General features: G+C 44.0%; 2 protein-coding genes and 1 pseudogene across 3 annotated transcripts; 2 read left to right on the top strand and 1 right to left on the bottom strand.

Moving 5' to 3' along the window:
• Positions 1-1,701: 1,701 nt before the first annotated feature.
• Positions 1,702-26,520, top strand: SMIM11 (small integral membrane protein 11). Of its 2 annotated transcripts, none has more exons than XM_049785842.1 (4): positions 1,702-1,822; positions 2,652-2,729; positions 4,338-4,511; positions 26,455-26,520. In XM_049785842.1, exons 2-3 carry the CDS (start codon positions 2,718-2,720, stop codon positions 4,503-4,505), a joined length of 180 nt encoding a protein of 59 aa, XP_049641799.1. In that variant the 5' UTR covers positions 1,702-1,822; positions 2,652-2,717; the 3' UTR covers positions 4,506-4,511; positions 26,455-26,520. The 2 variants fall into 2 exon arrangements, with proteins under 2 accessions (XP_049641799.1, XP_049641798.1); XM_049785841.1 differs by lacking the exon at positions 26,455-26,520 and adding an exon at positions 6,676-6,864.
• On the bottom strand, positions 12,998-13,747 carry C13H21orf140 (chromosome 13 C21orf140 homolog). The gene has a single exon (XM_049785811.1). It carries the CDS (start codon positions 13,745-13,747, stop codon positions 12,998-13,000), a length of 750 nt encoding a protein of 249 aa, XP_049641768.1.
• LOC126026962 (uncharacterized) lies at positions 18,767-18,916 on the top strand (annotated as a pseudogene).
• Positions 26,521-26,861: the final 341 nt, after the last annotated feature.

Raw genomic sequence — 26,861 nt, 5'->3', positions numbered from 1 at the left:
ACCACCCCCCAAATCTCAATATTCTTTGCAGTTAAAGGGATTGTTAAAACTTTTGGATCTTGCTATATTATTATTATTATTATTATTATTATTATTATTATTATTATTATTTTGGAGTTCAAAGTAAGTCTGGGTAGCTGCAGAAAGATTTTATGCCTCTGGGAACTGTCCCTGTCTCCTTGTTTGGCTTACTTGTATAGCCCTTAGATACCAGCTGTCTCCTGATTCAGCTAGTGGGTCAAGTGAACAGAGGGACGGGAGCCAACAGCCTGCTGATATTTTTAGCCTTCTCAGTTGTTCTCACTTGGGAATGTCTGCAGGGTGCTACAAAAATGGCATAGTTGGGTCTCTGGGGGGCTTATAAATTGGAGAGAGAGGGAGGAATGAGCCAGATGGATCTTTCACCCTCCCTAAACCCCTTACTCTGCAAATTGACTTTCAGTGTGTTTGTACATTTCAACTGTACTAAGTGTTTATAGTTTTCAGTTCCATGTTATCAGAGTGAGTCACGACAAGGGAGTTCCAGGTCACCAATTCTTACTTGGATTGTGATTTTTTAAAAAGGGGACACATTAGTTAATGATTTGACCCCCCCCCCTCAGAAGTAGGCCTTCTCCTCAGCTCCCTTAAGCTTTCCTTTTGTTTTTCTCCTTTGTCCACTGTCTAGTCATGTCTGCATTTTGTCTTCCAGTACATGCCCTTCAGCTGGGCTTGTCCATGCGTGGATGGAGTGATCTTATCATCATCATAATAACTGGTGTTTGTTTAGGGCTTTGTGTGAGGTGCTGTGTGAACTTGGTGGTGTGTGTTTGCAGTTCAATCTCACAAGGAGAAATCACAGACACAAGCGACCCCCTCCCAAGGTCACCCCTATGAAAACTTAGAAGTTAATCAACAGCCCAGACTCCTATTATCTTCCTGTAAACTTTGGGGGTCGATTTGTTGGCCTGGATCTTGGGACTTTGGATCTTATACATTATTTGGCCTCGGTGCTTCCTGGAGAAAAGCCAAGTTTGCCCACTTTGAGTACACAAGTCAAATCAAGGGCCCTGAAAGTAAAATGTACAGCACCTTGAACATGTATTTGCACTGATTGAAAAAGCTTCTAACTCAATGGTTACTAGTATCAGTTCAAGTGAAATTGAAATTACAGCCATGAGTTATAGCTGTAGAAGCATATTTTCTCCATGCAGGTCAGAATAGGCCTGTTCCTTACAGACAGGTATATGATGTCTTTAGCAATATCATCATGTATAAGTGGATTTATGGCTTAATGGCCTTTGAAGTCAGCCTATCTTGGCTCTCTTGGGCTACCTGGCTGCTAGTTTTCAAAATAGGAGGATCTTGAATAAATGTCACATAATTTGGAGGCACTTGGTACTTTGAGAGGAGAAACTATGGATAAAGCATGTCTCCCAGAGGAGCTGCAGTGACTTGAGTTCAATACTCAGCATCCCATATGGTCCCCTGAGCACCACCAGGAGTGATCCCTGAGCACAGAGTCAGGGGTAACCCTTGAGTGTTGCCAGGTATGTCCTATACAAAACAAAGCATTTCCCTGAGTTTTGAGGTTTTCTGTCCTGCACTTCAGCACTTTCACTTCAGGTGAAAACCCCCCTCTAGTTCACTGGTTTTCAATCACAGGCCTTTGGACTGGTACCTGTATTCAGATGTGAAAAGATTGAAAGTCACTGCTGTGGTTGATACTCTCTCTCTTCATTTACAGATGGTCCTGAGGCCCCCTTGAAGGGGCTCACCAGCGTGCATAGGTTCTTCATCTAGAAGTTCATTAAGTGTACTGTTTGTTCTTCTGCCCCTTGGGGTGAGTGTCATAGTTTAAACCCAGTGGCCAAGGGGCCAGAGAGATAGCAGCAGGGCAAGGCCTATACCTGGCACATGGCAGGCCCTGGTTTATTCCCTGGCACTGGATTTGGTTCCTCAAGTACCACCAGGAATGATCCATGAGTGCAGAGCCAGGTGTGACACCCTGAGCCCCCCCTAAATTTACTAAAATTAAAACTTTTAATTTTTAAATTACTAAAATTACTAAACACAGCAGAGAACTCTGGGTCTGGTTCCCTCCTATCTCACCTTCTCCGTCTTATTCACCTTTGGTGGGAGTTGTAGGCATGGGTTGCCTTCTCAGAACCACTCTCTGACACCCCCCCCCAACTCCCATCACTGACTTTTTTTTAGGAGGGGAGGGTTTTTGGGCCATACCCAGCAGTGCTCAGTTGTTACTACTCAGTGATTACTGAGTGGCTCTGCACTCAGAAATTATTCCTGGCAGGCTCAGGGAACCATATGGGATGCTGGGAATCAAACTTCAGTTGGCCACATGCAAGGCAAATGCCTTCCCCACTGTGCTCTCACTCAGACCCCAGTCACTGACTTTCTTTGCCTGAAAGTAAAAACTCTCAGAACTTGAGAAACATCGAGGCATTCCCCACAAAGCAGTAGCAGTCCAGGTCAGTTAGAGATGGACTTAAGCTCTGGGCCCCCAGAGGAATGGACCTGGAGTCTCCTGACTATCTTGAGGCATAGCTGCCCTTGTCCTAGGCTCTAGGTCACATTGTTGGGGGGCTTGATGCATACCCCCCACTACAGTGACCTGCTCTGTTCTCATCTACTCCTTTTCTTTTTCCTACCAGAGCCAAGGACCCATCCTGCCCTGTTCAGTGGCCCTGCTCACCAGAAGTGCCTTCCCTGGGTCCAGCATGAACTGGAAGGTGAGCAGGGCTAGAGTTAAACACTTTCTTCCTAATAAGTACTCTGGGCTTTTCAGTGCAAAAGAATAGAATGATTCTCAGTTGTGGGCTCTCTTAGAGTATTGTTCTTTTGATGTGATATGAGGTCCTGATTATTTTAATCTTATCTGATCATTTTATTTATGTTGGGTGATGTCGCTGAGTTTTGGTCCTTCCCTCGTCCTCCAGACAAGCCTGGTCAATCACCACCCCCTTCCTGCCAGACAGTGCAGGTTCACTCCTGGCCAAAATGGTAAAGGGTGTCATTGAGCCTAGATCACTAGCCCTCCCCACCTGGGAGCCAGCCTGAGCTTCCTTCTTGCCCCTCTAGTCACTGGTCCTCCTCACCCTCTGTCTCCCTGGGCTGTGTATGATAGATTGATGAGTTGACGATCCCCACAAGTGCTCCCACTGGCCTTTCTCCCCAGCCTCACGGACCTAGGGTCCCCTGGGCTGCCCGTGCTATGTCGAAGAGTGGGCTCCTTTGGGTGGGCGCTCACTACATGCTCGAGTCGGTGGTCTTTCCGCCCTCCCCTGGCCTGTCTCAGTGACTCACGGCTCCCTTGAATGGGCGCTTTCCACTCGCTCCAGTCGACGACCTCCCGCACTCACTCTGGCCTGTCCCAGGAACTCACGGTTCCCTTGAATGGCCGCCTTCCATTCGCTCTGGTCGGTAGCCTCCCCCATTTTATTTATTTTAATTAAAAACATTTTTTTTTTTTTGGTTTTTGGGTCACCCTCCAGTGATGCTCAGGGGTAACTCCTGGCTATGCACTCAGAAATCACTCCTGGTTTGGGGGACCATATGGGATGCAGGGGGATCAAACCAAGGTCTGTCTTAGGTCAGCTGTGTGCAAGACAAATGCCCTTCCATTGTGCCACTGCTCTGACCCCTTAATTTTTTAATTTTTAAAATTACTTTATTTAAACACTATGGTTACAAGGTTGTTCATAATGCACTTGGTTTTTTTTTCCCCCAGATACAAAATTGTTCATGATTGAGCTTCAGTCATAACAATGTCTAACATCCTTCACCAGTGCCCATTTCCCACCACCAGTGTCCCCAGTTTCCCTTCTTTCCAATTCTGTCTACCTTTAGCACGCATCTGCAATCTGTAAGATCTCAATAACATCTTCTGTTGTTCTCACAGAGTCTTATTCCCACCTGTAGTTGTTTCTCTGGACTCAGTTCTAGCCTGAAGGCAGAAATTTGCCTCCTGGTAGGAAGTGACAGGCCAGAGGAGAGGAGAGTCACCAGATTCATTGTTTAGAGGTTTAGTGTATTGATTTTCCGAGCAGTTTTCCTGGGCTCATGGGCTCAAGCCAGAGGACCCAGAAGGAAAGCGGATTCCACCTTCCCTTGGCAGATAAAGGGACAGAAGTTCAGAACAGTGAAAAGAGAATGATTCGGGTTGCACCAAGCGGCTGAGGGCATAGCACTGCTGTGTTCTGTTCCCTCTCTAACCCTGTTCAGCTGCCCGGGGGTGAGAGCAGTTCGAGCTTCCAATAAAGTGGAAGCCATATGCCTACCATGGGCAGACACTGTCCTGGTGCCCAAGAATGCCCAGCAGGTTGACGTTGTGCCCCCAGGTCCTGGAACATGTGCCCTTGCTGCTGTACATCCTGGCAGCAAAAACCCTGATCCTCTGCCTGACCTTTGCGGCCGTCAAGATCTACCAGAGGAAAAGACTGGAAGCAAAGCAGAAAACACTGGAAAGAGCCAGGAAACAGCCAGAAGAGAAGAAGAAAAATGAATGACCCGAAGTGAGTGCCAGTCTGGGATGGCTGGGACAATGGAGAGAGGTCCTGGGGGTGTTGTTATATTATACCTTGTTTACTCTAAACAAAGATCATCCCTGGTTTCTTTGTATCTGTTTACAACTTGGTTTTACCCATACATATAAACCTGGGCAGGGCTGGCTCAGGATAGCCGGAGATATCTGTCCTTACTCTGTCCTTACTGCCCCACTTGGGTTGGTCTCTATACTCAATTAAAAAAACAACAGTTCTGGCAGGTATCTCACTCTCCATATGAAGTACAAGACTGCCAGACTACACGTGTTTCACCCACAGCTTGGTTTGAATTATTTTATGTATGACCCTGTTTCAGATTTGGGGTTGAAAATATGGCACATGGGGTGATTTTATAGGGGTGAGGGGAGAGGATGAGGGCCCCACATTGTGTAGGCACTATGGGACTAAGGATCAGCTGTGGGCCTATAGTGGCTCCTCTCCTATCCCAGGGCTCTGCCTAGACTTGCACAGAAGCCATGAATTATAATTCAGAGAAGTAGAGGCAAAATGGTGGTGCTACATCCCTCACCTACTCACAATTATGCATAAGCTTGCAGGCAGAGCTGGGAGGCTAAGGAGGTTGGTTGGACCCCTAGTGCAGACTAGGAGTTTGAGACCTGAAAGGGAGGGACTGGAGACTTCAGCTTTTGGTGAATGCTGGTCAGCCATCAGAGACAGAAGGGCACATTGCAGGAGAGAAAAGAGGAGCTGAGAGAGAGAAAAGCAGGGAAGGAACCTGACTTACATGTGGCTGACCCAGGGCCAATCTCTGGCTACACATAATGTTCCTCAAGTCAGACCACAGGTGATTCCCTGAGTACAGAGCCATGAGCAATCCCAGAAACCACCAGGCCTGGACCTAAAACTAACCAAAAAATGTTTGAGTCTTGGGATTCAAGAGATAGTGCTTTCCTTGAATACCCACCAGGTTTGATCCCTGGCATCCCATATGGTCCTTCATCACTGGGAGTGATCCCTAAGTGCAGAGCCAGGAGTACCCCTGAGCATTGCAGGAAACAAACAAAAAATATTGTTAATTATTTATCTTTTAGGGGGGACAGGTAGGGGAGGAAATTCAGGGTTCCATTCGAACCATTTGCAGCCCACTGGGCTGAATGGCCAAATGCTCAGATCAGACAGGGCGATGCTGCTACATCCTGGGAGTGCACAGGGGTCTCCGTGGTGCCAGGGATCAAACTCAGGGTCTTGCATGTACCCTTGTGCACTCCTGCCCTTTCTTTTCTCTCCAGGTCCCTGGCCTTTTCTTTTTCCAAAACAGTATTTTATGGACTGAAAGTAGCAGAAAGGAGGGTTGTGGGAGGAAATGCTCAGAAATGGAAAAGAAGGAAGCAGCTCACACTGAAAGGGGCTTACTGAAGTTCTGTTGGCTACAGCCTTCAGGATAGGGTATGGGGGATTGCATTGACAGAGAAAGCAAAGGTGAGTGAGGTATGGGGGGATAAACATTACACCCCAGGCACTCCCCGGGCCCACAGTGAAGGTTGTAGGATGCCTGCCAGGCCCCATGCACTGAACTGACCAGGAGTTGCCCCTGCAGGCAGCATTTCTAAACATAAGGGGCATTAGGGTGGAAGGATGTTGCAATGCACAAAGTTTCTTCATTTTAATTTATTTTAATTTATTTTATTGGTTTTTAAGCCATACCTAGTGGTACTCAGGTTTAACTCCTGGTTCTGTGTGCAGGGATCATTCCTGACAATCTCGGGGACCCTATAGGATGCCGGGATCGAACCCTGGTCAGCTAAGTGCAAGGCAAACACCCTAAATATGGTTCTATAGCTCTAGACTCTGCACCTTCATTCTTAACTGCACCTGTTAAATCTCTCTCTTTAGGTAGGTATGGGGAGGGAGGGCCATATGCCGTGGTGCTCAGAGCTCTGCACTCAGGGATCACTCTTGGCAGTGCACGGGGGACCCTATGTGGTTCCAGGGGTTTGAATCAGGGCCAGCCATGTGCGAGGCAAGTGCCTTAACTCAACCCTTCTACTGTATATTTCCAGCCCCTCCATTTGCTACACCTGACATGGTCAAACATACAGGTTAAGGCTGAGCAAGAATAAGGCATGATTTTAACAAACATTTCCTACTTTGTCCTTTGGACATTTCTTTCCAGATTTTGCCATGGAAATATTAAGGCAGGTGGATGGATTTCAGCAGACTGGAGAGAGTACAGAGACTGATGAAAGATGTGTCCAAAGACAAACTTCCAACCTAGAGTTTGAACTTCATGTGATGTGGAGCTTTGTATGCTTCTAACAGAGCTGGTATTTTTATTAAAACAAAAATTCCTTTGTAAAAAAAAGGTGTCTCTAGTCTTTGAAAAAGCAAAGTTCTTTCCTCCTCCTACTCTCTCTTTCTCTCTCTTGCTCTCGCTCACTCTCGCTCTTCCTCTCATCATTAACGTACATGGTGTTAGAAAAGGACCTGATTTTTTTTTTGCATGTATCTGAACAGTTTTCCCACCAGTATTTATTGAAGAGGCTTTTTTGGCTTCATTTAATAACTTTCTGCCCCTTCACTAAACATTAACTGTCCATGTACCTGAAAGTCTGTCTCTGGCCTCTCAAATCTGTTGCATTGGTCTGAGAATCTGTCTTTAAAACAGTCCAGTACCACACTGTTTTTAATACTATGAGTTTATAGAGTAGTTCGAAGTTGGGAAAATAAAATTTCCCTCTTCCTTTTTCTTATGATGCTTTGATTGTGTCAATGGGGGATGAGGATGTTATAATATAAACTTCAACAACAGTAGTTTTTTTTTTTTAATATACGGGTGATTTTTTAAAAATTTTTTTAGTTTTTGGGTTACACCCGGCAGCACTCAGGGGTTCCTCCTGGTTCTATGCTCAGAAATTGCTCCTGGCAGGCTTTGGGTACCATATGGGATGCCAGGATTCAAACCACCGCTCTTCTGCCTGCAAGGCAAACACACTACCTCCATGCTATCTCTCCAGCCAAGATATGGGTGATTTTTATAAAAGACAACATTGAATCTGTATAATGTCACAGTCCTTTCCATTTCCTCATGTCCTTTAAAAAAAAAAGTGTTCCATAGTTTTCTTTGTGTTAAGTCTTTCCACTTTTTTTGGAGGGGTGGGTTGGGCCACGTACTCAGGGGTTACTCCTCGCTCTGTGCTCAGAAATCTCTCCTGGCAGGCTCGGGAAACCATAAGGGATACTGGGGATCAAACCCAGGTTTGTCCCGGTTCGGATATGTACAAGGCAAATGCTTTCTGCTGTGCTATTGCTCTGGTCCTGTTTTTCCTCTTTTACTTAGCTGATTTCCAGGTACTTGATTGTTGAGGCACAATTAGGAATTGGATTGTTTATAAAATATCTCCTCTGTCATTACTTTCATTTCAGTATTATTTCATTTCTGCTAATTTCTCATTCTATTTATTGATTGTGTAGCCTGTCATTTTACTGAATAAATATATTATTTCTAGGAGCATTTTTTAGGTTATTCTAAATATAGTGTCATGTTACCTGCAAATAGACTTTAATTTCTTTTTATGTTTGTTTTTGGGCCACACCCGGTGACACTCAGGGTTTACGTCTGGCTATGCGTTCAGAAATCGCCCCTGGCTTATATGGGATGCCGGGGGATCGAACCGAGGTCCATCCTAGGTTAGGGCGCACAGGCAAACGCCCTACTGCCTGTGCCACTGCTCTGGCTCCTCTTTTCTGATTTGAATGCCCTTAATATCTCTCTCTCCTCTCTCTCCCTCCTCTCTCTCTCCCTACTCTCTCTCCTCTCTCTCTCCCTCCTCTCTTCTCCCTCCACACTCTCTCCCTCCTCTCTTTCTCCCTCCTCACTCTCTCCCTCCTCTCTCTCTCCCTCCTCTCTCTCCCTTTCCTCTCTCTCCCTCCTCTCTCTCTCCCTCCTCTCTCTCCCTTTCCTCTCTCTCTCCCTCCTCTTTCTCTCTCTCCCTCTCTCTCCCTCTTTCTTTCCCCCTCTCTCTCTCCTCTTCTCTCTCCCTTCTCTCCCTCCCTCCTCCCTTTTCCCCCTCTCCTCTCTCCCTCCCTCTCTTCCCCTCCCCCTCTCCTCCCTCTCTCTCTCTCTCCCTCCCTCTCCCTCCCTCCCTCCCTCCCTCCCTCCCTCCCTCCCTCCCTCTCTCTCTCTCTCTCTCTCTCTCTCTCTCTCTCTCTCTCTCTCTCTCTCTCTCTCTCTCTCTCTCTCTCTCTCTCACCTAATTGCTATGGGAAGGACTTTCAATACCATATGGAGTAGTAGTGGCGAGAGTGTGAGTGATCGATCAGTCTTGTCTTATGCTTGAGGAAAAACGTCCGGTTTTTCATGAGTAACTTAGCAGTGGAGAAGTGTTTTGGGGTCCGTGGACTGATTTCTGGTTTCCGGTCCTATACTCGTGTTGACCACTAGGGGGAGACGGTGCGCCACCAACTGGAGTTGTTGAGCCATTTGGGATGGGATCTTGGAGCCAGCCCATTTTTGACCCTAGCTGCGTGGATCAGCCAAAGTGGTGGCTGTAGGTTAGGAGGTGTTGGAAGTCCACAACCCAGTCCCAGCTCACGGCAGCTGTCCAGAAAGTCTCTGGGCTGCACAGAGAAGAAACTCCAGGTATGCCAAAGGCACTTAGTCCTCTGAGGTACCTAAATGGCTGAGATGCCCAGTTATCCACCACAATGTTTCTTTTCCTCTTTCTAGTAATGGAAGCCTGGTTTTCGCATGAATCACATCTCCCAGTTTCCTGGGGCACAAGTGTGGCCAACAAGAGGTCAATGGGAAAAATGGTTAAAATTTCCTGGAAGAGCCTTTGAAAGAAATAGTTGAGTCCTTTTTCCTTTCTTCACTGCTGTCTCTGAAATGTGAATGCAGTGGACTTTCAGCAGCCACTTTGGACTGTTAAGTCAGTAATAGAGGGGAGGGCATTTGCCTTACTTTGCCTTTCATGCAGCCAATCTGGGTTTGATCCCCAGTATCGCATATGGTTCCCCAAGCCTGCAGGAGAGATGTCTGATCATAGAGCCTGTAGTAACCTCCTGAGCACTGTTGGGTGTCGCCCAAAAACAGACAAAAAAGTTTCAGGAGACCTGGGGATAAGGGAGTTAGTGGCCTTGAAAGGAGGAGTTCTTCCACTTTCCAGCTTGATCCACCCAGAGAAATGCATGGGAGGGGCGGTTAGGATTTTGATTTAGTGAAATAATTATGAATTGTTGGAGAGCCCCTGTCCATAACCTTAATAGTAGGGAGATGACCCAGAAGAGGAGAAAGGGCCTATGAGTAGGAACCAGAGATTGGACTGATGTGACCTTAACCCAAGACATATTCCCAGGAAAGAAAGAAAAAATTCTCTCTGGAGCACTAAAGGGGGTTTTGTCAGGCCAGAGAGATAGCACAGCATCAGAGCGTTTGCCATGTACACAGGTGACCCAGGACTGATGGTGTTTCAATTCCCAGTATCTCATATGGTCCCTTGAGCCTGCCCGGAGTGACCCCTGAGCACTGCCAGGTGTGACCCAAAAAAACAAAAAAAGGAGGGGGAGTTTTTCCTCTACCCCATTTTGATTTAGCCTCAGTGGAACTCATTTCCTCCTTTTTATTAGAAAATTAATAGGTTTCTAGAGTTTTATTTTAATTGATTCTGTTTTTAAATTTTATTCTTAGGGAGAAGGTTTATGGCTACCACTAGTGGTATTCAAGGGCTACTCCCAACTCTGTGCTCAGAGGACCACATGGTACCAGGGATTTAACTAGACAGGAGTACACAAGAAAAGTGTTGATTGAGGCCACACTCAGCAATTCTCAGGGCTTACTCCTGGCTCTGCACTCAGGATTCTTCATTCCTAGCAGTACTTGAGGAGCATATGGGATACTGGGGATTGAACCTGGATGGGCTGCATGCAAGGCAAAGTGCTCTACCCACTGTAATATATCTCTAATTACAGTTTCCTTGGTTTTAAGACACTGAGTTTGAGAAATGAATATAATGCCTTGCTGTATTTCAGTTGTAAAGTGGAATGTGCCACCTTGAAACTTTCTGGTGGGTGTAAATACAATTAATTCATCAGTCTATACCCAGATAAAATGCACAATAACAAATGTCCCAAAAGTCTAACACTTAGTTTCTAGAGAGCACAAAACATCTATTTTCATCTGGCAAGAAACAGTGGCCCCTCAGACAACATGGCTTGAGGTTCTACAGATGTGTATTGCATGAAGTTTTATTTCATGCCAATTTTTTGGGGAGCAGATGATATATATATATAGATATATATATATATATATACACATACACACACATATACATTTAAAGTATCAATAAACACAACACAGTGTCATCAATGCAGCTTCTACTTGGAATTTTCTTTTTAATTTTTGGGCCACACCTGCTGGTGCTCAGAGGTTTCTCCTGGGCTCTGTGCTTAGGAATTACTCCTGGCAGGCTTTGGGGAACCATATATGATGCAGGGGCTCAAATCCATGCTGGCTGCATTCCTGGCAAATGCCCTCCCACTGCGCTATCACCCAAGGTCCATCATTGGGATTTTCTTCTCTCTAGCTTACTATATTTCAAGAATACTATAATTGAGACATACAATGTGCAATCGATGTAAGTCACCTGTTTATGTTATCAACAAGGGGGTCTGGTCAGCAGTGGGCTAATTAATAGTTAAATCTGGAGGGGGAGTCAGAAGTTACACATGAAAGGTTAGACCCCCTAAATCCCACACTCAGAAATCCATGGTGAATAATTCAGGGATTTCAGTAGAGAATTGGAGCAGGAGGGAAAAATATCTGATCCTGGCAGCCAGGACTTAGTTAAGTCTATTAGGAGCTGGATGGAAATTTTCCTAAGTGATTTTTCACACACACTAGTATATGATTCTTTCTATGGTAAAAAAGCACTACCTGTGAATCTGTATTTATTAGAAAGAGGCTTCAGGAGGATTCCAGGCAGGCTCATGGGGCTCAGAGGCACCTCCTGGAGAATCTTAGCCTATCAGGCTGATGGTTCAATATTCAAGTAGCCCAAGGATTCAGGGCTACTTGGTCCTTGCAGTGCTAAGGGCTATTTGGGTTACACTGGCAGTGCTCAGGTGCCCCCCCCACACACACACACAGGACCACACCTAACAATTCTCAGGAAGACAGTGTGGTACCAAGCATCAAACCTGGTGGCAGCAAGCAAGGCAAATACTAATTCCATGGCAATCTCTTGTCAAGGATATAAATATCAAGTTATTTTGTATTTTAACAATAAGGCTTTAAAAAAATAATAAAGGCCAGAAACAGTACAGAGGGCAAGTCATTTGCCTTGCTTGTGGTCAACCAGGTTTGATCCCCACAGCACCACATATGGTCCCCAAGAGTCAGCCAGGAATGACCCCTGAGCACAGAGTCAGGAATAAGTCCTGAGTAGCTCTGGGTGTGGCCCCAAAATAATTTAATTAGATATCAAGTGCAATAATACATCATAAACCTATGTCCCATATCAGTTTCAGCCTCCAGATTTGAACAGGAGGACTTTGTACTATCAGGGCTCACAACACAATGTCATGTGTTTCATGACCTCCTATATAGGTCTTAGGATCAAGAGTTCTATTGGGATTCTTGAAGTTGAGATGGGAATTGCATCAGGTAAGGGGAAGGGACACAGACCCTTCTGTTCAGTTTATCTGTTCCTCACCAAATCCTGCTTATACCGATCAACAGCAGAATCCCACCAAGTCCCACCTTGGCTGGCAGGCTGGATGAGGCTTCACCATGTTGGATGTCTCTTTGACCCTCTCTCACACCTTTCCAACAAGCAATGGGAAAGCAAAGTCTGGTTATTTATTCTGTGGGCTCCATCTCCCACTGATGGCAAACCTGCCTGGCCAAGGAGATCCTTGTGGTAAGCTAAGATTGGTTTATATATTCCTTCACTTCAGTTCCACAACTCGATCCTCTTTACTGAATTTTCTCAGACTTCAATTTTAAGCTCTGCTCACCCTGCTCATCATTGACTTTCTATGTGCTAAGTTAGTTTCTTTGTCTTTTTGTTTTGTTTTGTTTTTGGGTCACGCCCAGCAGCACTCAGGGGTTACTCCTGACTCTACACTCAGAAATCGCTCCTGGCAGACTCAGGGGACCACATGGTATGCCTTGATTCAAACCACTGTCTTTCTACATGCAAGGCAAATGCCTTACCTCCATGCTATTTCTCCAGCCCCGCTAAGTTAGTTTCAATCCTCCCTTTAACATAGCTGTTAACAAGATGGCAGGCAAGGTCCTCATTGACCAACAAGCTTTAATGACATCTCCAGTTAATACCATAAAGCACTTTGCCAGGGACATTCATCCTCACAGATTTCCTATGTGTGTCACTGTTGAAGAGTCTTTGACTACTACTATCAGACTACTTCTGGTCCACATCAGAGGCCAACAGAGTTGGTTTAAAAAAAATGCCCTGCCCCAAGATGTGGTCTCATTCTTAGGAAAATTTACCAAGATAGTAGTTTTCCCATCTCCGTACCTTGTTGGTCAGTGTTTTCCATTTGTTTAAGTTGATCCTTTCAATTCCTTTGCTAAGTAAGTCACTGAAAAGTATATATTGGTAAGAATAAACTATGTCAGTGGACTGCAAACAAAAATCCTTCCTGTTATTGATGATAAACCATTTCAGAGAAGACCAGGCTGAGTCTAGTGGGTTCAAATAATAATAAGGGGATGGCAGAGAAAGTAGCTCATGGCCATAGGATCTGGCCACCTTGGGGCAGCATATGATGCCTGTTAAGTTAATGGTGACTTGGCCCTGGACCTGAAACTCCTTGTCTTCCATTGGCTTTATCTCCTCCTCTTGCATTTTCCCTTTGACCACAATGGTGCACTTCCCATAAGCCTTCTTGGCCATATCACAGAACTCAAAGAAGAGGTTGTCATCTCGTCTGATGGACAACTCATCTTTCAGGAACATTCGATACTTCCAAGGCACCCAGCCTAGGCTGCCTCCGCCATGCACAACATACCATGTTGGGGCATGCATGAAGTAGCCATCGTGAAAATCTTCCCCGGTTACAAGACTTTCTGGGATTGCAGTCTCTCCAAAATACACAGTCTTAAATCCTTCATGTTGCAGTGTTCTCAGGCTTTTCAGATATTGTAGACATTGTTTTCTCTTGAGGCCATCGAAAGTACTTCTGATAATGATATTCCTTAAAAGAGGATTGACAAAGGACACCATAGTGGCTCCTTGAATGTTTTTAGAGGTTGCATGTCTCTGTCTATGGCCACCTGGCAAGGGTGGGTTTATGACCTCATAAGGGCTTTCTTATAGCTGAGCCAGTGCCTGAGAGACTGGATTTCAGAACTCTGTGGAGCATCTACTCAAAGCAACCCCCCATGTGAGATGGAAACGAGAAATCACATACATATAAAATGCGGATGACACCATATCTACCATGAGTCTGTGATAGATTGTCCATTGTGATGGTTTTCTAGGATAGCCATAATAAAATACCTCATGTTGTTTGACTTAAATGGATAAGTATTTGTAAGATAGGTTTATCCTTTCAATCTTCTGCTAAGTACATCACTGAAAAATAGATATTGATAGGTGTAAAAATACCCCACATGCCTATTTCCAACCATGGTGAGGGGTCTGAAGTAGGATTTCTGCATGAACTAATCCAAACCAGGCTGAGGGTGAAACACGTGTAATCTGGCAGTTTTCTATCTCAAGAGCAAGCTGCCTGCCAGAACTATCATCTTATTGAGTAAAGATATAACCCCCAGGTAGGGCAGTAAGGGCAGAATAAGGACAGATATCCTATACTTAGCCAGACCCACCCAGTTTTACATGTAAGATAACCTCTGTTTTGGGGTAAAACCAAGTTGAAAACAAACACAGAGGAACCAGGGGTGATCTTACTTTTGGGTAAAACAAGGTATAATCTAACAGTAGGAATATCCTATATCGTGAACTACAAACAAACCCTCTTTCTGTTATTGATGGCAAACCATTTCATATTAAGGTCAGCAGATCTGCCATCAACTGAGTCTTCTCTCATTGCCTTCTCATTTCATCCTCACTTTTCCTGAGAATTCTCCTATTTATATCCAAATTTCCTTATCTTAACAGGATATCTATTCTTTAAAAAATAATAAAGTTCTAGGGGGCCGGAGTGATAGCACAGTGATAGGGTGTTTGCCTTGCATGCGACTGACACAGGACGAACCTGGGTTCAATCCCCGGCATCCCATATGGTCCCCCTGAGCCAGGAGTGATTTCTGAGCGCATAGCTAGAAGAAGTTAACCCTGAGTGTCACCGGGTGTGGCCCAAAACAAAACAAAAAACAAAATAATAAAGTTCACCTGTATGACATCATCTTACTTAAATTATTTCTTTCTAGATGCTTCTTTCAATCTTCACTTTCTGGGATTTTAGGAACCAGGTCATTAGCATAAATTTTGGGACTGAGACTCAAGTCAACCCATAGCAGCAATCTTTGAACATGAGTGAGCCAAGTTCTGGTCTCTCACATTTGGTTCATTAGCAAAAGGAAGAATATTGATATTAATCCATTTCAACAATATTTACTGGACCCTTCCATGCAGTTGGTGGTATGCCATCTACCAGGTATCATGACAATGTATGGTGAAGCTGAAATACTTGTGTTGTACATGCATGGTGAAGGTCCTGGCTACCTGGCCCCTTTACAGTCAAAAGTGTTATCCAGGTGGCTGAAGGATGATGTAGAAAATAACCAAAAAATGTCGGTATATTCTGCATATTTGCCTTTCACAAGGCTATCAGTTCCTGAGCTAATTTCCTATTCAGCCTAGAAAATAGTTCAGATGTTACATATTCTAAAGCAAAATGGCTGTTGACTTCACACTCTAGTTGCCTATCAGTTTCCTTGTTGGTCATTTCTTGTTCCCTTTCTGTTGGGGACTGACTTGTTTGAGGCCATTTTGCTGTTCTTTCTGCCATAGCCCAGCTTTTCACCTAAAAGCCATTTTGCAGTCTTGCTGTGAATTTTTTGAGCTAAAGAGAAAGGCATGCAGCTGCAAGATATAATTAGCTCTAGCCCGGAGGAGAGCAAAAGCTGCCTGGTACCGTTATCAGAAACTAGGCCTCACTCCTTAAGACCACATTCCGGAGTGAACTAGGCTATTATCAATAAGTGTATGCTACATTGTCTGTTCAAGATCACTGAGGCAGGCACATCTCGCACCACCTCCTGATAGTTAAGCAATTAGGAATGCAGCTGGAAGGTCACTAGAAATTTCCATGGAAACAGCACGTTCATCATAACTTGAAGGTCATCCAGCCCCCCTAGTCCCACTGCCCACTTCCTTATTTAGAGAATGCCTAAATTTCTTTGTTCCTTGAAACCTGAAATATATCCTTGCCTTGTATGGGCCTTCGCGCCAAAAGTATGACTGACATCACCTTTGTACTGCCCCCTTCTCCTTCACTATATAAGAAGGAACTGTAGCCAATAAAGGTACCCTTGAACAGTGAGACGCTGCCTTGGGTCTTTATTATTAACCTCTTTCAGATTTTTTACAGGTGTGGTTGCTCTTCTACTCAGCAAAATAGGAGTGCGGTTGTCTGAGAAGCCTTTCCAGCTAATTCCTGCTGGCCGGGTCCCCCCTGGGGGGGCTTCAGGACCCCGCATTTTGGCGCCCAACGCTGGGCTCGAAGACCACCGCCACACTCCGAACGACTACGGGTCGGCGAGTCCGGAGCTGTTTCGTAAATCGCAGGATATACCCCATCCGGGTAGGCGTTGAAACGAGTTAGCCTTAATCAAATATTTAAACTGCAGTTTTTTCAGTCGTTCTGATCACCGCCCCTGATTGGCTCTTGGGGCTTCGCCCGTTGGCTTCACTTCCATGGGTGTTTTCATTGAGTACTGAACTTAAATTCATTATTGATATTCAGTCTGAGTTGAAAGCCAGACATGTAGAGGTTACCAAAAAAGAATATTTGTAATTTTCTTATGTTTATTCATAATGTATGTCATTGGTTTATTATTACCTGTCCAGAAATTGTTGCGTCCACTTGGGACAAAGTAGGACATGAAATGAGTGATTATTTTGTAAATAATGATGATTCACAGAAGGAAAAAATTATGTTCCAATATTGGAGCCTGTTAAGAGATATCATTGTAACTAAAAATGCCGGAACCGCCAAAGACATCATCCATGCCGTTGAATCTCATGTACAACAAGTCTCCCGTGAGTGTTCCAGGACTCCCTCTCGTTCTAATTCTGTCTCTCATCTCCCTTCTCCCTCTGAGAATACTTCCCCTTGTCCTCCCTCCACCACTGATTCTTCTACCTTTGTCTCCAAAGTAACTAATGCTCTTAAAGATCTCTCTAATGCTTCTCATTTATATCCCTCCCTTACTTCTGTCCATACTTCTGCTCTATGCACCCAGACCCCTACAGAAGAGGCCGCTGCACCCTCTGTGCAAAATCCTAAACAGCCCTTCACTTCCCTAGCTTCAGCTCCGTCCCTGTTTCACCACCCTCCCCTCCTTAGCCAGCAATTGCAACAATACAAAGCCTTTAATTGGAAAAGCCTCAAAGAGCCATTTCAAGCCGTAACCTCCTATGGCCCCAAGCCCCTTACACGCTCTCCTGCTTAGAATCTAAAAGCTGAACTCTTTGTCTCTTGGGAAGTTAACTTTTTTTTCCGCTGCAAAGCCCTTGCAGACAGGCAGGAATTCTGATCTCTAAGCTCGTATAGCTAGCCTCGCCTCTTTTCATACCTTAAAGGTACAGCACACACTTTCCAGGTCCCAGCTTGCCAACATGGCTCTTGCTGCCCTCTGCGCCTGGAAGTCGCTCCCCAGAGCCGGCATTCCAGCAGCTCCCCCACACCGGCAACAAACTGTTACTGCTTTCTCCCTCCCCCCCCCCTTTTTCTGACTTGAGTTCCCAACTCACCACAATTACATCCATGGTCTCTCACCTCTCTAACAAACTTGATAATGCTCTTGGCTCAAAAACCAGCGCTACCTTTCCTGTCTTTCTCCCTAATGGAGAAAGTCTTCCCCCGCCTGCTCAGCAGCCTCCACCGCGGAGAACGCTCAGTCCCTAACCATGGCAGATTCCCTCCTCTCACCGCTCCCCCTCTTAAAGCTATAGATATGAAACTACTTGGCCAAATTGAAAATCTTAAACAAATCTTAAGCCTTCAAAAACAGGCTGCTTCTCTTAATTCACAGGTTTCTGCCTTTCAAGCTTTCCCCCGCCCTCCTAAATCTATAGTTGTCTGTCCTCTGCCCACTGAATTCCACGGCCAAGCCCCCCCTCTTGAGAACTCAAAGAGACAAACTAATGAAAGTGAGGCTAAGTGCCATAAAACAGAAACTGCTGCAGTGCCTACAAAAAATTCTAAGGGCACAGTGAGCAGGATAATTACAAAGTATCATCTGCTAAGCCATAAAACCTTGCGATATCTACACTTTGCTGTTAAAACTTCTGAGCCTAATGTACCCTTTACTTTGCTCAAACCAATCCTCAGCCTCCTTCAGCCTCTTTCCTGCCAGCCTTGGAGAACAGCCAGCTCAAGCCCTGACACTCCCACTTTAAGCCTTCCAATTCACCTTGAAATACCCAATCTTTGTTATTCAAAAAAAAAAAATCTGAAAAGTAGCATCTCTTGCATATTCTCAAATCAATTAATAAAACCATGATTCTCATGGTGCTTTTGCAACCCAGACTCCCCTCTTCGGTTGCCACTCCCTCTAATTCCAATAAATTAGTAATTAATCTTAAAAGATTGCTTTTTTTTTCTCTATATCATTACACCCTGCTGACTGTAAATAATTTGCCTCTAACCTTCCTGCTGTTAACTGTGCTAGCCCCTCCCCAAGTTATCAGTGAAAAACTCTGCTTCACCTTGTCAGCCCTACACTTCGTCAAATATGTGTTATTAGGTTTAGTGCATTAAGTAGTGTAAAGTAATTATTAAAACATTAAAAAGCAACAGAAAGATAAAGGCAATAAATTTTTTTTTCATGCCTCTCAGAAAATTTTAAAGCAAGGTCATGATTCTGTCACTTTACAGATAACAAAATGTTGGTAAAAGAAAAACTTCTTTGTGTTTTAAAATCCAACCAAACACAAAAGTGTTAAATTTAAGTCTTATATTTCTATTAAAAGTTTTATTTTAATTTTTAAAGTATTTACAAAATTATGTGAAAAATAATGTGGTTAGCCTTTTTAAACAATATAGTTAATTTAATGCACAGTAAACACCTAAGTATGCTTTATAGTACCCTTAGTTTTAACTTTGTGCTACAGCAATGGTTGTTCTTTATTTCTGCATTAAAAAAAAAAAAAAAAAAAAAAAAAAACTATTATTTTAAGTGCATTCAAAATATCAGCACATTATACAAATCTGTATATTTGTGTCGCAGTAAAAAAATAATATTGATGAAAAATATATTATATATAATTTTATAAGTAATATATAAAAGTAACTGTTGCATTAAATAAATAACGATGGGGCTGGATGGCGATGGATGGAGGCCTTTGTGCTTAGGCCCCAGCCACGTGGCTTCATCCCCCATCCAGCTGGCGAATTTCAGGCCCAGGTAATCCGCGTAATTAAGACTCACTCACACGCAGGCTTCAGGAAGAATCATCTTTATTTATGCCCTAGCCACCACAGGTGTGTGGCCTATATCAACCTTTCAAGCGCAGCAATATTTTGCTAGCCCTGCATCTTATTTCCTGTTAGCCATCTTTCCTTTGGGGGGCTCCATGCGGCCCCAAGATCCAAAAGCCAGGAAGCCAACCCGGGCCAAGAGAAAAATGGCCAAAGGGCAAAAAGCCAAAAAGCCCGAATTCCCTTGGTCCCAGCCTTATCTACCTTTTTCCAAACCCCTCCCAGGAATGGGAGGGGCTTGCAGGTAAAGTTACACCTACTATCCGGTTCAGACCCCTCCCAGAAATGGGTGGGTCTTAGGGTACACCACATTTCCCCCTTTTTTAAATATTTTCATGCGCCAACGTAATAAAGTGAAAATTAATATACCAGCCCTTTTCAAAAACATATTATTTGCAAAATATACTTTACACCTGTAACCTAAAATTCTATTAATGCTTTTTTACCAAGCACTATTTCGGAACTTTTATGTTTCTATATTTTTAAACTATATTGGGGGAACTTCACTGTTCCTATATTTTTCCTATACACAAGTACTTCAGCATACATGCATAACATACATTTTAAAAACAGGCTAAGTACATTAAAATACACAGTAAAACATTTTGCAATTGAAAATATTAACTCTGAAAGACAACAAAACACATTTAAATTATAAAGAAAATGACTTAAGACAAAGATGCAGGTGGTTAGAAATTAGATGTTAAATGAGCTAAACTGAATTACTTCCCTTTTATTTTTATTTTTTAACTACTAACTAAGTAAAACTTATCCCATCACCAACTATGAGTAAAATATTACTACCCACTAATTTTTTACACCTAAAACCATAGTTCAGATGATTAATTTGTCCCACGCTGATCTCACCACGTGGCTTCTTTAAACTTTTAAAGTTCAGATGTTGTTTTGTCCCACGCTGATCTTACCACGTGGCTTTTTTCCGTAGTTCCAGGCTCCGCTGCCGGTTTGTGATCTGGAGCGAGGATTCCAGGTTTTTTGCTTTTCCGGGCAAAGCTGAGCCCAGCCAAGCCGATTCCAGCCGAGATCCCAGCCGAGCCGAGCTGCTTGGAGCTTGCCGCTTGGAGCTTTTTGCCGCAGGGGCTTCACCGCTGCCTTTTTTCCCCTCTGGGAGCACTTTGGATGTTCAGAGTTCCAAGTGATTTAAACTAAAAGTTCAGTTCGAAATTTCCAAAGTTGAAATCCAAATTCAAGCCAAAGGTTATTTTCAGAAAATCAGTCCACTTTAAATACAGTCTTTTTTCTCCTTCGTTTCCAATTTAGACTTTTAATAAGTTTTTGAAGAGGCCCAGGTTTTTGGTTTTTGTAACAAAGTTTTAGTTCTGGGCCTGGGCTGGAGGTGATGCAAGCTTCCACCTCTTTTGTTTTAATTGCCCTTGTTTTCCTAGAAGGGATTACGGCCATGTTTGAACATGGCTCCACGTGGCCCAGTGTTTTGGGCTCAGTGCACCCGAAAAGAGCCAAAATGAAACAGAAGAGCAGAAATATTACCATTTTTGCTGTTTTGTTGGGTCCAGGATTCAGGTTAAAGTTCGGAGCGCCATTTGTAGAATTAATTAATTAACGATGGGGCTGGATGGCGGTGGATGGAGGCCTTTGTGCTTAGGCCCCAGCCACGTGGCTTCATCCCCCATCCAGCTGGCAAGTTCCAGGCCCAGGTAGTCGGCGTAATCAACACGCAGGCTTCAGGAAGAATCATCTTTATTCATGCCCTAGCCACCACAGGTGTGTGGCCTATGTCAACCTTTTAAGCATTCGCCCTGCATCTTATCTCCTGTTAGCCATCTTCCCTTTGGGCTCCATGCGGCCCAAAGATCCAAAAGCCAGGAAGCCAAGCCGGGCCAAGAGAGAAACGGCAAAAGGGCAAAAAGCCAAAAAAAAAAAAAAAATGAATGAAAATGGAGCTGGAGAGATAGCATGGAGGCGAGGCGTTGGCCTTTCATGCAGAAGGTCATTGGTTCAAATGCCGGTATCTGCCAGGAGCGATTTCTGAACGTGGAGTCAGGAGTAACTCCTGAGCACTGCCAGGTGTGACCCAAAAACGACCACCACCACCACCTACAACAACAACAAATAAAGAAAAGGTGCTTCTTCTTGCCTGCTACACAACCTTTCTGGTGTCTCTTCGAAAGATCTATGTACGTCTTAGATTTATCTTCTCAGGAGCTTGTAGTTGATTCCTTGATACATGTTTCTGGTTTTAGACACCCTGTGCTTAGGTTAGAAGTTTTTCTTTACATTTTCCTGTGATGCGCTTATGCAAACAGCCGCTCTTTTATTATTGACTAATTTTTCTTTTAATAATTGTAGACAATATTGTTTGTTTACTAAAAACAAAAGGGGGAATTGTTGTGTATGTAAATATTTTGGGGGATTACTATGTTGCTCACCCTAATCTGATTAGGTGATTGTGCCCTACCCTAGGGTGTGACCTGGCATTCTGCCCCCACCCTAGGGTAGGACCTGATTCTGCTTCCACCATTGGTTGGTATCTGATCCCACCATTGGGTGGGACCTGACTCTGGACTATAAGAGCAAGGGTCTGTGGAAGGCGGGAGGCTTTTGCTGGCTGGAACTGAATCGGAGTCTTTGGACTTCAGTTTTGTCCATCCAAATAAAGCAAATATTTCCACGAGCCTGATTGTCTGCGAGCTGTTTACCCGCCGTTTCACCTCAGAACCGTGGGCTAGACAGGGTGGCAGACACGTGCTACGAGCTGGAAGAAAAGGGCCTCATTCTCCATCCCTCCATCAGTCAACCTCTTCAGGGGCTGTCCTGCTACAGTAACTAAACTTTATAAGCAAATTAACTAGTATTAAATATAATTTTAGTCTTAAGTTCTAGGTGTGTAAATGCATCAGATGTCTTTAACTATATTTTATAATAATCTAAGCATTTAGTTAATTTAGTATATAATATTTTTTACAAATTATTCACTTAAAGTCTTCATAGTAAAAACAGTTGTTTGTTTTTTAAAATCAGTTTTTTATACCTTTAATAATCATAGTTCATGCTATTGTGTTTAATCATAAAAATTTTAACACTTTATTGCAGCTGTCTTACTGTTCTACTGCAAAACCAATTTAAATAAAACCTATTCATTTACAGCAAATGATTTCATACTTCAGAGTGAATACTCCTTCTACAGTGCTCATTAACCATTTTACTTAATGTTTTAAACTTCAAATTAAAATTGTTTTAAAAATGTTTTGTGTTAAATCTAAACCTTAAAATTTATTTTCAGCAAAGTTCCACTCCATCTACATTAAGTACTTCTCAAAACTAAAAAAGTTTTTCTACAAAATTTTTTTTTCTTCTCACAAACATGCTAGCTAAATATTTAAAAGCGCTTGTCAATTTTTTTATAAATAAGTCTTAAATCAATCCTTTTGTCTGTTTATGTGTCTGTTGTGATGAATGAAAGTGGCCACAAGTGTAAAATGTTGTGTTTAGTGTTGTTTTGTTTTGTCTGTTTATTTGTTATCTCTACATTTTATAATAATACAATTTTTAAAGCCTTATCCATTTTTTAAATTTCAATTAATTTTTTCAACCTGGTTCAGTCTGGTCAGTTCACAGACTGGCATCTTACAACTAAAAATCATGTGTTAAAAATTATGTATTAAGCTAGCTTTGTCCTTCTAAGAACATGGCGGAGGGTGTGGAGAATGGCAAACCCCAGATTTCTCAATGGCCATCGGGGATAACTTTTCCCTGGAGAATTTCTGGACTTTGCAGTCACCTGGCTTTCCTGCTATGTGTAAGTTCAAGCCTATAGAATATGTATTTATGGCTAAAAAATAGCATCCAGCTTTAACATAATAACTAGAAGTTTAAGAAAAATCCTTTATATTCAGTTTAAAAAAAATTTTTTTAATTAGCAATTGTTAATTATAAATTTTCTTTTATGCCAAAGTCTAACAGAGGTCAAATAGCATTCCCGTGGTATTCAAAAATAACTAGTGTAATGTAAATTGCTAATGTTTTCTGCAAATTCTTAATTTTTATATGAAGTAACCATTTTGCCTTCTGCCAAGCTGTTTTCTTATAAACCTCCTGCTAGACGCCATTCCTGCAAACCTGTTTCTAACTGACTCCACCTTTGACAATGCTGAATTAGACACTCTGCCTAGCTGCCTTGGATGCCCACCGATGCCACCAACAACCTCCATCCTCTCTACCTCCATCCCTTGGCCGGTCTTGCAAGTCGACCTTTGTGCCCTAGCCATGGGTGCAAGCCTATACTGGGGCACCTCCAATTTCCGCCTGCCTCAACCTCGTGCTGTTGACCCCGATGACTATTACTCCCCTGCTAGCGGTGGCTGCAACTCTGTTATTCGCCGTGATGTACTACGCCACCCCTTCACCACCTTCTACGTCTGCCCTGGTCACCACCGGCCCCGTTCCAGCGACTATAAGTGTGGCGCTCATAACCAACACTTTTGCGCCTCCTGGGGCTGTGAAACCACCGGAACTGCTTATTGGAAACCCTCTTCCTCCTGGGACTTCATCACCGTTTCACGCCCCCCAACTCCTCCTTTTCTGAACTGTGATGCATCCTCTGCTACCCGTGGTTGGTGTAACCCCCTCATCATCGAATTTACTGCTGCTGGACGTCAGCATCACTGGACTCAACCCGTACAATGGGGACTCAGACTTTACGTTAGGTGTACCGACCCTGGACTTCTTTTTTCCCTCCGTTTACTTAAACAGTTGCCGAATTCTCACCCCCTCGCCGTTGGTCCTAACACTTTTTTTCATCCTCATTCAGGTCCATCACACATGCCTTCTCCTCCTCCTCCTCTTCCATCTGCATCTTCTTCTCTCAGACAACTCACTATGCCTTCAGGTCCTTCTCCGTCCTCTCAGGTTATTCTCAATCTCATAAATGCTTCTGCTCTTGCCCTTACAGATCCTGCCTATGAAAGATGTTGGCTTTGTTTTTCTCCTCAACCTCCTTTCTATGAAGGTGTTGCAGTGTTTGGCAACCTTTCCTCTACCTCCAACCCCTCTGACCTCCGTTGGAACACACAACCTCAACATGGCATTACAGTCGGTCAAGTCGTAGGCTCTGGCCTCTGCATTAAGCCTAACGACTCCCTGCTTCCTAGCCAATTACTTGACGTGTGCAACGAAACTATTGACATCTACAATTCTTCCTCCTCACAACCCTATCTGTTAGCCCCCAATGGTACTTATTTTGCCTGTGCTTCTGGCCTTACTCCTTTCATCATTTGTTCCTCTTTTCTCCTTTCACATGATTACTGTATTCTCGTTATTCTCATTCCAAAAATCACCATTTCCCTCTCCTGCCGCCTCACCCTATTCCTATTCTTCTCAATCCCTTTCTCGACAATGCCGTGAGCCCTTCACCTCCATTACACTTGCAGTGCTCCTTGCTGTTGGCGCTACTGGCGCTGGCACTGGTATCTACTCTCTTGTATCCTCTCAATCCAATTTCCGCACTCTTACTCAAGCAGTGGAACAAGACATTAATGAAATCAAAACTAGTCTGCAATTTCTCACAGATACTATTAGTTCCCTTGCTGATGTTGTTCTCCAAAATCGTCGTGCTCTATATTTTGCCCTTATGTAAGAGGGGGGAGTCTGTGTAGCCCTTAAGGAACAATGTTGTATTTTCAAAGATAAACCTGGATTAGTTAGGAATAGCGTTCAACACATTGGTGACGGTATAAAAGATTTTGAAAAACATTTCGATGAAGAACAAGGCTGGTACCAGGGCTGGTTTTTCTCTTCTCCTTGGCTTCACACTATCTTGTCCACTATTTTGGGCCCACTCATTAGCCTCATGCTGCTCCTTTCTCTTAGCCCATGGATTTTCCGCAAAATCACTGCCTTTATTAAGAACCAGGTAGATGAACAGGCAAAAACCTCTATTCAGGTTAACTACCAGCATCTAACCCCGCGTGACTCCTGTGAAAACTTGGCTTTAGTCACCAAGCCGCCTTTCCAGCCACTAAGTTTCCAGGAGATAGAGCGCATAGCTAACAAGCGGAGCTCGCTCCGGCACTTGTGCTCTTGGCTGTGGAGACACCTACGACGGGATTAGCAAGGTCCCAGTTAGGGCATGGCCCAAAAAGGCTACAGCGCATAATTCGGATCCCTGTGCACACCCACGGCGTTTGTAGCCACCTTTTAAATGCGGCTTTGGCCGTGTCCGACCTGGTCAAACCTTGTAGCCTAAGACACGGTTCTACCACCCGCTCACGACTTTCCTTCTTTTATTAGAAGAGAAAGGGGGAGATGTTGGGGACTGACTTGTTTGAGGCCATTTTGCTGTTCTTTCTGCCATAGCCCAGCTTTTCACCTAAAAGCCATTTTGCAGTCTTGCTGTGAATTTTTTGAGCTAAAGAGAAAGGCATGCAGCTGCAAGATATAATTAGCTCTAGCCCGGAGGAGAGCAAAAGCTGCCTGGTACCGTTATCAGAAACTAGGCCTCACTCCTTAAGACCACATTCCGGAGTGAACTAGGCTATTATCAATAAGTGTATGCTACATTGTCTGTTCAAGATCACTGAGGCAGGCACATCTCGCACCACCTCCTGATAGTTAAGCAATTAGGAATGCAGCTGGAAGGTCACTAGAAATTTCCATGGAAACAGCACGTTCATCATAACTTGAAGGTCATCCAGCCCCCCTAGTCCCACTGCCCACTTCCTTATTTAGAGAATGCCTAAATTTCTTTGTTCCTTGAAACCTGAAATATATCCTTGCCTTGTATGGGCCTTCGCGCCAAAAGTATGACTGACATCACCTTTGTACTGCCCCCTTCTCCTTCACTATATAAGAAGGAACTGTAGCCAATAAAGGTACCCTTGAACAGTGAGACGCTGCCTTGGGTCTTTATTATTAACCTCTTTCAGATTTTTTACAGGTGTGGTTGCTCTTCTACTCAGCAAAATAGGAGTGCGGTTGTCTGAGAAGCCTTTCCAGCTAATTCCTGCTGGCCGGGTCCCCCCTGGGGGGGCTTCAGGACCCCGCACCTTTCAGAGATAAATGCATGTAGCAAATGTGTAGAATGAATTCCCTCAATTGAAAGTATGGACTGAGTATCAAGTACTTAAGAGTACTTGATAGTTTGACTACTGAGTGGATTAAGAATTTCTCCTCAATGGGACCGGAGAGATAGCATGGAGGTAGGTTCTCTCCCCTTTTACTTTCCTTCTGTCTCTTTTTCTTTATTTACCCCTCAACATCATCATCAAATTTTGAACACCTCCAGGTTCCAGGTTCAGATAATCCTAGAAAGCCTAGAGTCCCACCACCATTCCCCTCAAAGGAAGACACCGGGGCCGGGCGGTGGCGCTGGAGGTAAGGTGCCTGCCTTGCCTGCGCTAGCCTAGGACGGACCGCGGTTCGATCCCCCGGCGTCCCATATGGTCCCCCAAGAAGCCAGGAGCAACTTCTGAGCGCATAGCCAGGAGTAACCCCTGAGCGTCACAGGGTGTGGCCCAAAAACCAAAAAAAAAAAAAAAAAAAGGAAGACACCATCTTCTGGCCATCAGCCAAGTCACAATGGAAAAAATGATGATTGTTATAGGAAGAGGTGAAGTGAGCTCTAGAAATTGGAGTGCCTACAGGGAGACCTTGCTATGGAGAGGCCTCGGTGTGAGAACGTTTGTAGAACCA

This window comes from Suncus etruscus, chromosome 13 (assembly GCF_024139225.1).
Source record: "Suncus etruscus isolate mSunEtr1 chromosome 13, mSunEtr1.pri.cur, whole genome shotgun sequence".
Classification (NCBI taxonomy): Eukaryota; Metazoa; Chordata; class Mammalia; order Eulipotyphla; family Soricidae; genus Suncus; species Suncus etruscus.
Note: the sequence above shows the minus strand (reverse complement) of the source record. Positions and strands in the feature narration are given on the sequence as shown.

Excerpts from the sequence above, each read along its gene's own strand:
- C13H21orf140 (XM_049785811.1), bottom strand. The coding sequence starts at position 13,747 with ATGGTGTCCTTTGTCAATCCTCTTTTAAGGAATATCATTATCAGAAGT.